This window comes from Mesoplodon bidens, assembly GCF_964165515.1.
Source record: "Mesoplodon bidens genome assembly, chromosome: 12".
Taxonomy (NCBI): Eukaryota; Metazoa; Chordata; class Mammalia; order Artiodactyla; family Ziphiidae; genus Mesoplodon; species Mesoplodon bidens.
In genome coordinates, this window is record NC_138168.1 from 78,985,876 (window position 1) to 78,999,673 (window position 13,798).

A 13,798-nucleotide genomic window follows, 5' to 3' on the forward strand; every position below is an offset into this window, starting at 1 on the left:
GTAGGTGCTCACGTAAGTTGCATTACACAGGATATAATGTGGTCCGGTATAAATGCTGATCAGGTGTGATTTGAGTGGGATGGGAAAAAACATTCCACTTTGTTTCTGTGGAAGACAGATGCTTGCTGAGACATGGTATTTGGTGATCTTACCACTCAGTCTTTTCAAACCTGCCATGAGTCTGAAGGGCCAAAAGCCATGGCATGGCAGCACTTGGGAGTTCCATGTCTGTGTTCTAGCCACGGCCCCTTCATTGCCAGCTGCAGTTGGCACTGTTTGCCACCCTTATTGGCACACCCAGGTGACGCAGGTGCAGGGAAGTGGTGCGCTGCGCCAGGCCTGTAAGGTCACACAGCCCAACAGCTGAGCCGCCTCTGTTGTTTTTGGTGCATGCTTCATGTATCAGAAGAGCAGCCTCTAGTTTCCTCAGCGGTGTAATTCCAAGACAGGAGAGCTATGCTCAAGTCACTTAGGGGCCTGCATTCTTTGGGGTCTGTTTCCTCACTCCCGACAAAGATAAGCAAGTGAGACAAGTGGAAAGAAAAGCGAAACAAGAGCCTGGCCTCCTGGAATTCTGCTCATTGGTAGCTTTTCACCCAAGGGCAAGTCCTAAACACCCGTCTTAGGCCTCCTCACTTAGAAAGGAATGCTGCCTCTGTGGCTATATGCGCCCTATGAGGAGTATTATTTTCAAAAGTGATACATCTTAAAGCCTGAGAAACTGACATGTTAATAAATACCAGCCCTTAGTCCCCTTTTATGAGCAATAAGACTCTTTTTCTGCATTTCCCTTATCATCTTTGTAGTCAGATAATGTATAATCACAAGATTAGTCTTTGTACTGTTTTGTACCTTTTCAAGGTATTTTTATGTTGTTACATTCTCCTTCTTGCTCTGCTTTCCCAAGGCAGGTGAGGATAACTTGTTGCAGGAAATAAACCAGAATTTGGCTGAGGAGGTAAGGATTGTTGATTTTTTGAATGATTTTAAACATTCATTTTAACTTTAGGGTGATTGATTCATTTTCTCTCAGTGACAAAATTGCCCTGTGTTCTCTTTGCAGGCTGGTCTGAACATCACTCACATCTGTCTTCCTGCGGATAGCAGTGAAGATGAGGTAACGCAGCAGCACACTGAACCCTTACTTTGTGTTCCTCTTCAGTCCTAACAGACCTCTTAACATCTCTTGGCTGTGGTCGGAACCGAACCAGCCTTTTCTTAGGGCTGAACTTTTAGAGGGAATAGTTCACTTTTCCCACTAGTGGGAAATAGTTCACTTTTCCCACTAGTTCCCACAGTATTTTTTTTTAATTCTTATTGGAGTATAGTTGCTTTACAATACTGTGTTAGTTTATACTGTACAGCAAAGGGAATCAGCTACATGTATACACAGATCCCCTCTTTTTCGGATTTCCTTCTCCTTTAGGTTCCCCTTGGCTTATTTTTTTGACAAGGAGTCACTTATTCGCTCTTTTTCTTTGAAATTCTGATAAACGGGAATTTATATGATGGTGTATTATGTTGGAAAAGAGTAAGGATCTTAATTTATTAAGATTTTGTTGTCGTTGTCACCTCCAACTACATTAGAGGTGACAATAGTACCGTCAGTTCATCCTGGCTGGGCTCTGTGTATAGATGCCACCCCTCTGACCACCCCCTACCCGCCATCACTCCATATCAATGTCACAGATTATACTATTATTATTGTTATATTTTTTTGTAATTTTATTTATTTATTTATTTGGCTGCATTGGGTCTTTGTTGCTGTGCCCGGGCTTTCTCTCTAGTTGCAGTGAGCGGGGGCTACGCTTTGTTGCGGTGCACGGGCTTCTCATTGCTATGGCTTCTCTTGTTGTGGAGCACAGGCCCTAGGCAAGTGGGCTTCAGTAGTTGCAGCACGTGGGCTCAGTAGTTGTGTCTCACAGGCTCTAGAGCGCGGGCTCAGTAGTTATGGCGCACGGGCTTAGTTACTCCGAGGCATGTGGGATCTTCCCGGACCAGGGATTGAACCCGTGTCCCCTGCATTGGCAGGTGGATTCTTAACCACTACACCACCAGGGAAGTCCTTGTTGTTGTTGTTGTTGTTGTTGTTGTTGTTGTTGTTATTGGTCTTGTCTTCTCTACTAGAATATAAGCTCCATGAGGGCAGATATTTTTTTACAACTGTATTTCCTTTACTCAGAACTGGTACAAGGTAGATATTCAAAACGTTCAACATTTGTTGAATGAATGACAGAATGATGAATATTAAACAAAATTTTCTTTCTGAGTCTTCTGAATATATCAAATAGCTTTTTCTTCTCTTACCAGGTAGAAATACCATCATGATTTTTGCTAGGTAGTAAAACAGAAATGGTAAACCAACACTTCTCATAGTGAGATCCATATCTACGAGTTAGAATCTCTCTTACTTATGAACAAGTAACATTGCTAAGTGAAATCCTGGCGTAAAATAGAGGTAAACAGAGAGACCAAAGCATTGCTTATTTAAAGACATACCTGGCCATTCAACAGCGATTATATTAGCTTCCCAAACTGCTTTGGTCTTTTTCATAAATAGCAAATTATTTTAGTGTTTCCTGTAAAATGGAGCTCTCTATGCTTAGAGGTTTTCCATCATAAGCCTTTGGAAATGCTTTCTACATGCCATTCTGGTCCAGAGAACAGGAGGGCCTGAGTGTCATGATTAGTAAGCTTTGGTTAAGCCCAGTGTGCTTGAAACACAGGCTTCTCTGGGCCAGGTTGGAATGCTCGAGGCTGCTGAGTCCTGGCCTCCCTGAAAGTAAAGTTGGCATTACATTGGGCTCAGATCTGATTGTGGACAGGGAATTGTCTTTTGCTGATCTCAACTTTATTAACTGTTGAGCTTTGGTTTTGTTTTGTTCTGTTCTGGCAGAGAATAGAGCGATAAGAAAGACTTGAAGTCACTAAAAAAATTCAGCCAAGCTTTTTTTTTTTGTTGTTGTTGTTGTTGTTGTTGTTGTACGCAGGCCTCCCACTGTTGTGGCCTCTCCCGTTGCGGAGCACAGGCTCCGGACGCACAGGCTCAGCAGCCATGGCTCACAGGCCCAGCCGCTCCGCAGCATGTGGGATCCTCCCGGACCGGGGCAGGAACCCGCGTCCCCTGCACCGGCAGGCGGACTCTCAACCACTGCGCCACCAGGGAAGCCCCAGCCAAGCTTTTATAAACGTGGTTAGGGGGAACATAGACTTCTTCATTCTGCTTTACACCAGGTCTTCAACAAGGAGAAAAAAGAAACTAAAACAGATGCATTTTTATGAATCTATTTTTGACATAAAGCGTCTGTTCTTGGGTCTTATTTTTGCAAAACTGACTTTAGTTTTCATTTTAGATTATAGATGAGATCCTGAAGATTAATGAAGACACCAGAGTACATGGCCTTGCCCTTCAGATCTCCGAGACCTCATTTAGCAACAAAATCCTCAATGCCTTGAAACCAGAAAAAGATGTGGATGGGTGAGAACATATAAAAGAAAACAATCGACTCATTGCTAAACTAGTTTTTCTACTGTGAATTCTTTAAAATTCTGCTCTTTCAACTATGTCAGTAATTGAGCCATGAATGAAATCATTCTAAATATTTCAGGAGTTGGAGGGCTTGTAAAATTGTGCTTAAGAAAGTACGTATTTGAGAAAATACACTTGCCCTTTTGTAGTGCTTGGGTGCCATTTTGGCCAAATCATACTCATTTGAGAAGCTCCTGTCTGACCTACAGAGTCCTTAGCCTGCTCTCCTCTTCTGATAGCTTTTCCTTTTCCTTGATAATTCTACCAAACAAGAGGAAAAACCCAGGGACCTGCTTCACCACCGTAGCACATTCTGCCTTAGTCCCAGGCCAGTGGAGAAAAACAAAGCAAGCACTTACATTCATAACGTGAGGCTTTATTTGAAATTTGAGGGGAAAACTGTGAATATCAAGTGCTCTGATATTGGTCTTAGACTCACGTCATGACGTAAGCTTCATGGGACAGGGAATACTGACCATCCATATGGGAGTTCATGATGTTTCCTGGAAGTTAAAAACCTCATCTTCCTACATGGAAATAAGAAATTTCTGTATCGTGGCCAGAAAGAACGTGATATATTTAGCATTCCAGGGTCGTAAGCAAATTTATAACCTTAGTCTTGTAGGGACTGGATTGAGTGACCAGCGCCTCACTGGCATACCCAGGTTCCCCCATTATCCTAGCCTCCTATTATGACTTAGGGCAGACTCAAACATGGGTACAAAATTGTCATGAAAATCTCCGACCCTATAGCAGACAAACCGTAAAGGGGGAAGAGGCTCTAGTCAATTAGAAAACATCCAGAATCCCAGGGTATCAAGGTGTAGTTTCCAGTCTTTCATAAAAAGAGAGAATTAGGAAAACTTTTCCAAGTATCTCCATTTTGTTACTAACCTGTATTGAGACCGTCAATTTAAGCTAAATAGTTAGGGACTATTTTGTCCTTGGTTTGACCGAGGAAGAACACGGAAGGCATTGAAAGGACATGGTCCCTCATTTTTTTCCTTAATTTCCTTAAGGAGATGAGTACTGAGGTCGAGTGGGGATCAGACCTTGAATCCAGGTCTTGCTGGGTCACCCCTGATTTCTAGGATTGGTTCTGGACTTTGATGTTGATGGGGATGTAAATTTCCTCAGGATGAAGTGGCTGTAGGACCATGGCATTGCACATGTCCAGGGCCACTGTTCCATGTAGTCCATTGAACAGAGCTCCGTAGCGTTGAGCAGTGAAGCCCCACGTGGCCTCCAGCTGCGGTCCTGCTGTCCAGGCAGAACCAGAACGCCCAGCGTCGTCCTGACTCACAGGGACCACGTTGGAGTTGCCTGAGGGGCTGCTCTAGAAGCTAATGACCACTATTCCTGCCCACTCTTTCATTTCCATTTAATAATTCAATATATCCTACCTATCTGTCGATGAAAATTCAATTAACTATCAAGTTAAGAAGGAAAAAAGGGAATTTTATTCAAGCCAAACCAAGGATTATAACCCAGGAAGCAGATTCTCAGGAAGCTCTGAGAACTGTTCCACCTGTTAGAAGTCGAAGGCACAGTCATATACATTTTTGAGAGAAAGGATTGCACATCAAAATGACATACTGATGTTTTACATAAAGTTCACCAAGGATATATAGTCCAGGTAAGCATGTACAAAGTGAGCAGCAAGTCACCACGACCCCCTACAGAGCTGGGAAAGAACACTGTTCTTTTTTTTTTTTTTTTTTTTTTTTTGCGGTATGCGGGCCTCTCACTGTTGTGGCCTCTCCCGTTGCGGAGCACAGGCTCCGGATGCGCAGGCCCAGCGGCCATGGCTCACAGGCCCAGCCACTCCGCGGCATGTGGGATCTTCCCGGACCGGGGCACGAACCCGTGTCCCCTGCATCGGCAGGCGGACTCTCAACCACTGCGCCACCAGGGAAGCCCAGAACACTGTTCTTTTAAGAAGTTACATCGCTAGTGTCAGAAGAAAAAAAATAAGCAGGGATTCTCATCTTTGAGGAGCTCTGAATGTTTAACCCAGATACACACTGCACATGAGGGAGGGAAGAGGCCGAAACAACCACGCAGAGAGAATTTTATATTTAATTTTTTCTTGTCCTGCCTTAAAAGATAAATTTTATTTCATCATATCAAATATTGACTTGGATATTATTTGGGATTAATTCATGTGAATTACAGATGAGTGAGTTTTGGCCAAGCTTGGCTTACTTGTTCTCTTATTTTTGGATTCAGAGTAACGGATGTAAACCTGGGGAAGTTGGTACGTGGGGACGCCCATGAGTGTTTTGTTTCACCTGTGGCCAGAGCTGTAATTGAACTTCTTGAAAAGTCAGGTATGATGCTCCTTCAGAAATGTTGCTATTTTCTATTTTTTGTTATTTATGTGAGTTTTTAGTAAGGACTTGTTTCTGGAAGATACTTATTGAAACACAGAAGTGATATTCAGTGTCAGCTTTATTTTTCTCATCTTTTAGGAGATATAAATGACTGGCAAATTTTTCTCATAAGATTAGCTGTATTATAATTTTAAAGAGAAATTGGTAAAGATGAATGATTAGCCTGTGTTTTCTCAGTTTCTCTTAGGAAACCCTCAAAATAACCACAATGAAAAATGTTTCAAGTTTCAACTTCTCATATCTGTCAATATGTAAACCTAGATAAGTTTTATATTTAAAACTTAAATGAAGAAGCTGTCAGATATAGTTTAGGGTATAGAAACCTAGATTAGGATCTATCAGTGAGCAGTATCTCTTTCAGTAATAAGTATTTAATTTTTTCTGTACACCAGCTTGAGTGAAAAGGAGACAATGCCTCTCCTACACCCAAACATGAAATGACTGAACAAAAATTCCAAAATATATACCAAAGTTCTATTAGAAGATTAACTTTCAAGATATACCTTTAGGACATTAGCCATTAAGCTCAAATCTCTGAGATAATCCATATAGACAGTGTTTTTCCATCATATGGATAATTAGGATGATGATTCTAGGTCACTCTACCATAAAGTTTGCAAAGAAGGAATAAGTTACGGCTTATAGTCATTGTAGTTTTGGTGCTCAGAGGGCCAAGTTTTAAAAGGCTATATTTTTGCAGCCAATTAAGCCAACCCTGCTCTTTTCCCCGTGGGAGCCCAGTGTGCAGTGGCTGCACACAGCAGCCTCTTTGGCAGTGTGTACAGCCTCTTGCCTGTATGGGTTGCCCTAAGGGACTTCGAAACAGCCCTTTCCAGTGGACATTCATGTCTGCCATGCTGTCCCCAGTCTGGGCTCCAGACAGGTATGTGCGGTGCCTTTGGAAAGCCCCAGGGCACAATGGCCTGGGTCCACACTGGCCAAATCGTAATGTCCATCCGCACCAAGCTGCAGAACAAGGAGTATGTGATGGAGGCCCTGCACAGGCCGAGTTCAAGTTCCCTGGCCGCCAGAAGATTCACATCTCCAAGAAGTGGGGATTTACTAAGTTTAATGAGGATGAATATGAAAACATGGTGGTAGAAAAGTGGCTCATCCCAGATAGCTGTGGGATCGAATACATCCCTGATCATGGCCCCCTGGACACATGGCAAGCCCTTCACTCACGAGAGCGCTGGCGCTGTCCCCTCCTTACTCACGCCCACCAATAAATACTGCTTTCCTGTCCAAAAATTAAATTAATTTAAAATAAAAGCTATTTTTCCTTACATTAAAGCTGTATGGGAGGAAGACTTTGAGGTTTTGATTATAATACTGAATTTCCATTTGGTGGGTAGGTGTCACCTTAGATGGAAAGAAAGTCTTGGTAGTAGGCGCCCATGGGTCTTTGGAAGCCACCCTGCAATGCCTGTTCCAGAGAAAAGGGTCCATGACAATGAGCTCCCAGTGGAAAACACCTCAGCTTCAAAGCAAGGTAAGCATCCTTCATGTTGGAAACATATCCTTCGATGCCTGTATTAGAAAAGGAGGACTGAAATGCATAGGCTGATCGTTTAACATGAAAAGTTAGAGAGAGAACAGCAGAAAATCTCAAAGGATGAACACAAAAGAGCAGAGATGACTGAAATAGAAAACAAATATGTAATATGAGAGATTATCAGCAAAGCCAAAAGATGGTTCTTGGAAAAGTCTAGTAAAATAGACACACCACTAGCCAAACTAATTAAGACAAAAAGAGAGAATACCAGCAATGTTAGGAACAAGCAAGGGGACATAACCACAGAAGCAAAAATTATTTTTTGAAAAGGAGAATATGATCAACTTTCTGCTGATAAATTTGAAAAATTGTATGGAATGAAAACTTTCCTAGAAACTGTAACTTACAAAATGGATTCAAGTAAAATTGAGTAGTCTTATATATAATTGAAGACATTGAATCATTCTACCCAGCAAACAAGCAAACAAAAAAAGGCACTAGGTCATTTTATAAATGAGTTACCACAGCAAAGAACATTTTCTCTGGAGAATAGAAAAAGAACATTTCCTAAGTCATTGTATGAGTGCCCAGTGCAGACAATGACAAGATGCTAAAGGATAATTACAGGCCAATTTCACCTATGAACATAGATGAAATAATTGTTAGCAAAATAGAAAACCAGGGCCTCCCTGGTGGCGCAGTGGTTGAGAGTCCGCCTGCCGATGCAGGGGATACGGGTTCGTGCCCCGGTCTGGGAGGATCCCATATGCCGTGGAGCGGCTGGGCCCGTGAGCCATGGCCGTTGAGCCTGCGCGTCCGGAGCCTGTGCTCCGCGACGGGAGAGGCCACAACAGTGAGAGGCCCGCATACCGCAAAAAGAAAAAAAAAAAAAAAAATAGAAAACCAAATCTGGTATCCCATTGGGACTATCATAGGATTGCAGGGGGGTCTAACATTAAAATCTGTTAAAATGTATTAATGTAATTCTCCACATTCTCAGATTAAAAACTATACGTCACCATAGTAGATGCAGAAAAGTCACTAGATAAAATCTAATATTCATTATGATTTTTTCCTGAGAAAAACATTAGACTAGGAATTTAAGGAAATTCCTTAACAAGATAAAACATCTATAAAAACTTAGAGTGAAAAATCTCATTTAACAGTGAATATTAGAAACATTTTCTTAAATTAGGAAAGACAAGGGCGCCTGTTATTAGTACTCCTAACCAGCATTGTGTGGGAATTCCTGGACAATGCAGTAACATGAAGAAAGAAAGGAAGAAAATTCATAATGATCAGAAAAGAAGGCACCAGACTGTCATCAATCCTGGGTAATATGATTACATAAAAAGTCCAAAAGAACCTATTAAAATATCAGAATTAGTAAGAGTTCATCTGGGTTCTTGGATATAAGATCAACATGCAATAATCAATTGCATTTTTAAACACTACCCCCCACAGTTAGAAAATTAATTTTTAAAGAAATACAATTTATGATAACAATGAGAATATAAGGTATCTAGGAATATATTTAACAAAAGTTATTTCTGACCTTTTGAAAGAAATTATATAATTTTGATGAATGTCATTAAGAAGACCCAATTAAAAGCAGAGATACCATATTCACGGATAAGAAGACTCATCTTTAATTAATTAATTTATTTTATTTATTTATTTTTGGCTGCGTTGGGTCTTCCTTGCTGCGTGCATGCTTTCTCTAGTTGCAGAGAGTGGGGGCTACTCTTTGTTGCGGTGCGTGGGCTTCTCGTTGCGGTGGCTTCTCTTGTTGCGGAGCATGGGCTCTAGGCACGCAGGCTTCCGTAGTTGTGGCTCACGGGCTCTAGAGCGCAGGCTCAGTAGTTGTGGCACACGGGCTTCATTGCTCCGTGGCATATGGTAACTTCCCGGACCAGGGCTTGAACCCATATCCCCTGCATTGGCAGGCGGATTCTTAACCACTGCGCCACCAGGGAAGCCCAAGAAGACTCATCTTAAAGATACTAATTCTCCCCAAATCAGTCTATAAATTTGAATCAGAATCCTGACATAATATTATTGTGTAGACGTTGACAAGATGATTCCATTTACATGGAAGCACAAGGACAAAAACAAGACAATTTTGAAGAAAACTAGAGCTGTAAATATCAACAAGAAAGAGTTTTTAAAAACAGCATTCATTGGAAAGAAGCACATTGCAGAAGGCTGTATTTCATCCAAGACCATTTATATAGGGTTTAAAATCAATACCATGTATATATTTTTAGGACTGCATACATATAAAGTAAAACTATAAAGAAAGGAGTGGAAACTGAACCAGATCAGGAAAACCATGACAGGACAAAGATGTGCAGGTAGGTAAGAGGAGACTAGGGGACCTTCACTTGTGTTGGTCATGCCTTTCCTTAAACTAGCCAATGAGCGGGATGTCCAGGTGTGTTATGTTATTCTTTTACATTTTCACGTCTGAAATAGTTAATAAAGTTTTTAATTTCAAAAACTGACAATGAATTTCACAAATTTCAAGCAAAGTGAAGTTAAATTAAAAGCACATTAAGTACAGTAAATTACTAAAATCTAAAAATACATGTTCTTCACTTTGCAACGTGAGGATGGAAACCAACAAGTTGTAGTCCTGTCCAGGGGAGACGGGCCTCTTGACTGAGATTTGTAATTTTTCAGTGGCAGGTGGATCTGATGTACATAATTCCTTCTTGTTTTAAAATAGCCCAGCAACATGGTCTTGCAATTAAACTCAAGCCTATGTGCTTTTTTAGTGGTCACCACGTGGTGGCAGCCTATTCAAGAAAATTCAAGGACAATGTTTCATACTTGAGAGGCCAGGATTTTAGGTTGGGAAGCTTAGTAGAAGAGGACAGTAAACTTGCCCTGAACTGAACAGCTGTGCCGAAAAGAGAAAAATGCCTTCATTGGCAATTCAGTGTTTTCACAGCTGTCACAGATACTTTTGCTAGTTGTATCTGTATTTTTGAACAACAAAGACATCTTTCAAAGTGCTTTTTTTATTATGGAAATAAATCACCTTGACTCTTTTGGATAAAGCTCACCCTAACTTTGAGAACGATGATTACAAGGCTTTATTCTCTAGAGAATCTAGAAATTGAATAGCATTCTGGTTCCCGCATGTCTAAGAAGACTCTTTTCAAGAGCTGACATTGCACACACATTTTGTTTTCTTAAGTCCCTGGCACTTACAGTGGCACCACTGTGAATCTTATTGGCTGTCAACTTCCACTCTTTTTTTTTTTTTTTTTTTTTTTGCGGTACGCGGGCCTCTCACTGCTGTGGCCTCTCCCATTGCTCCGGATGCGCAGGCTTAGCGGCCATGGCTCACAGGCCCAGCCGCTCCGCGGCATGTGGGATCTTCCTGGACCGGGGTACGAACCCGTGTCCCCTGCATCGACAGGCGGACTCTCAACCACTGCGCCACCAGGGAAGCCCCCTTTTTTTTTTTTTACATCTTTATTGGAGTATAATTGCTTTACAATGGTGTGCTTGTTTCTGCTCCCACTCTTTTTATTGCTTCAACTTTATAGCCAAAAATAGGGAAAGATTCCGGGCTCCCTGTGCTTGTCTTTAAAGTTCATTTGGTCTCTGGTGTTTGGCCCTCTCTACCTGACTTACTTACATACAACAGGCTCCCCTCACACCACAGGATAAAGGCGGTATCTTTCCATTGTTCGGTGCTAGCAGCCAACTTCACTCGTCACTTACCTCCCGCTGATATGCCTCCATGCTTCTGCCTGACATTTGACTTTTCAATATTCCTATATTTTATTTCTGAAACACAGGCCATTGCTGGGCCTGGTTTCAGAGGGTCAGTGCGCCCTCTGCAGACCACAGTGATGACAATTAATGTGGTGCAAAGAACACACAGGCACAAGTTAGTGTCCTAGGACACCTGAATGGGACAGGCTGTGTCCACCCTTGGAAAACCTTCACTGAGAATCCTTGAAAGTATAAATTTAACAACAGATTCGGATTTTTGTTTTCTAATTCCATCAACAATGCATTTTAAGATTATAGTGCATTATAAGTGCATCTGAACAGTGCATTTTAAGATTATGGCCCATTGGGGCTTCCCTGGTGGCACAGTGGTTGAGAGTCCACCTGCCAATGCGGGGGACGCGGGTTCGTGCCCCGGTCCGGGAAGATCCCACGTGCCGTGGAGCGACTGGGCCTGTGAGCCATAGTCGCTCAGCCTGCGCATCCGGAGCCTGTGCTCCGCAACGGGAGAGGCCACAACAGTAAGAGGCCCGCATACCGGAAAAAAAAAAAAAGATTATGGACCATTTATCTTTTCATTATCAACAATACTAAGTATCAGGGAGAGAAAAGAGCAAGCAAAGGGTTGTAGCTATTAGGTCACAGGACATTATCTTTGAAAAGCATTTCTTACCTGCTTATTTGTACCTGACATGGGACAAGACCCCCCTGTTGGCCATCTGAAGGGGGATTTTCAAAACCAGGGGGGTGAGGGTTTGGGGATCAGGGGGTGACTGTAACACTGGAGTCCTGTCCAGCACCTCCTAAACTACATGTAGCCTTTCAAGTTTGGGATGACCTTGAAGCAGTCGCAGCCTGCTGCAACCAGTAGGAACTGTCTTTGAAGGTCTGGAGTCAGAGACAACATTTGTGTTCTCGGGAAGCAATAAAACATAGGCATTGGTGGAGACAGCTCTGGATTCAAGCCTTATCTGTTGTTTAACCTCTCTGAGCCTGTCTCCTTATGTGGCGAATGGGGATCATGATACTCCCTGGCTCATGGGGCTGCTGTGAGAATTCAGTGATCACGTAAGTTTGCTTAGCACAGGATCCCTGGTAATGGCTTGGCTGTTACTGATGGTGAGTCAGGAAGGACACTGGCAAGTTTCACCATACGGATGTGCAGTTGATCCTCAGTGTGGAAATGGAAAGGCCAGTGGGTAATCACATTGTAAGGAGATAATAAAAAATCAGGACCCAGGCTTCCTTATTGGAGGAGAACTAAGAGACAGTGTCCCTGAGAGAGTGGGTGCCCAGCTTTGACCAGTGTGGGCTCTCCCTCTGGTCCTCACCTCCAGGGCTGTGGACCTCTTCCTTCCCTGATGCCTGTGTTACTCAGGCTGCTCCACTTCAAATCACGTCTCCTGGGGATTCCTGGTTTACCAGTAGTAGTAGTGGTTTACCAGGAACAGTAGTCCTTCCTACGATTTTGAGGAGTCGTTACATTGAGTTAGTTAAATAGAAATGGATCCCTTCTCTAACAGCCTGCCTAGATCTAAAGATAATCTTTGGATACTGATTACGCATAAAATCTCATGGAGTCTGAACATGAGAATTGAGATTTGCCTTTTTAGAGAAGTACAGAAAAGAGAGTTGACTTCTGTATTCTGATAGTTTATGCCCCTCTTGAGTGTATGATTCAAAATTAAGAATAAGTTGCCTGCTTTGTTTTGCAGCATCAAAGCAAAGATGCATTCTGCTTTGAGATGCATCCTGTATTTACATGGGAGAGGGGAAGAATGTCTGGGCACTGATCCAAATTAGCTACACTCTATGGAGCATCTGCTGTTGGTACCCCAAAGCACTGGGTGTGATGTTTTTGGGTCCAGATAAGGAATCGCCCTCCTTCCTCCGCCCAAACGAAGGCCCCTCACTCAACTCCCCAGGCCCCTGGAGTGGAATGACGCCCATCTGTAGGAGGGGACAGCCTTCCGCCCTGTGAAAATTGGCCTAGATTTGGAGATGCCCTCTTCCTCACCCCAAGGAGTTCACTCTGATACCAAAAGCAAATGTTCTGCATTTAGTATTTATGAGGTGGAGTGGTACCCCTCTCCAGGGAAGAGAGGCTGGCAGGCACCCCGGGGGTGTGCTCACACGCCCTCACTTGCTCCACTGGCTGGAAAGCCTCTTCTGAATCTGCGGTCGGGCGCAGCTGGAAGATGATGGCAAAACGGCCTCCAGCTGCAACGAATCAGGTCAATCCCAGCTGCGTGTATAAGAAATAACCCCGGAATAAGAGAACCGTTGTATTTTGTTTGTCTCAGAGGATCTTGTTTCTCCTGAGCATAGAGATCGTCAAAACTAGCACTAAAAGAAGAAGGAAAAAATACAGGTCTTTCACACTTGAAGGATCAAAGTAGGCTGTTTTCTTGAGCCAAGCTAAATTATCACAAAGTCATTTCCACTTTAAATTCGGTACGTAGCATGGCTTACAAAAGGCCTTAAAAAGGGAATTGGAAAATTCTAAATATATGTGTATTATACATATGAGATTTTGAAAAAGTAATCTATTTTCCAGAGATTGTGGAGAAAACCCTAGCTTTTGTTTTTTGGCCAAGCCACGTGGCTTACAGGATCTTAGTTCCCTGACCAGGG

The 13,798-nt window shown here is 42.6% G+C and overlaps 1 protein-coding gene across 3 annotated transcripts in view; it reads left to right on the forward strand.

Annotated features, from left to right (window-relative positions):
* The window catches only part of MTHFD1L (methylenetetrahydrofolate dehydrogenase (NADP+ dependent) 1 like), a 192,559-nt gene that overhangs the window by 5,675 nt on the left and 173,086 nt on the right, over positions 1-13,798 (forward strand). For all 3 annotated transcript variants that reach the window (XM_081251409.1, XM_081251407.1, XM_081251406.1), the window contains exons 3-7: positions 908-958; positions 1,064-1,117; positions 3,354-3,478; positions 5,759-5,859; positions 7,278-7,414. In XM_081251409.1, the coding sequence (XP_081107535.1) occupies positions 908-958; positions 1,064-1,117; positions 3,354-3,478; positions 5,759-5,859; positions 7,278-7,414 (468 nt within the window). The remainder of the gene's footprint in view (positions 1-907; positions 959-1,063; positions 1,118-3,353; positions 3,479-5,758; positions 5,860-7,277; positions 7,415-13,798) is intronic.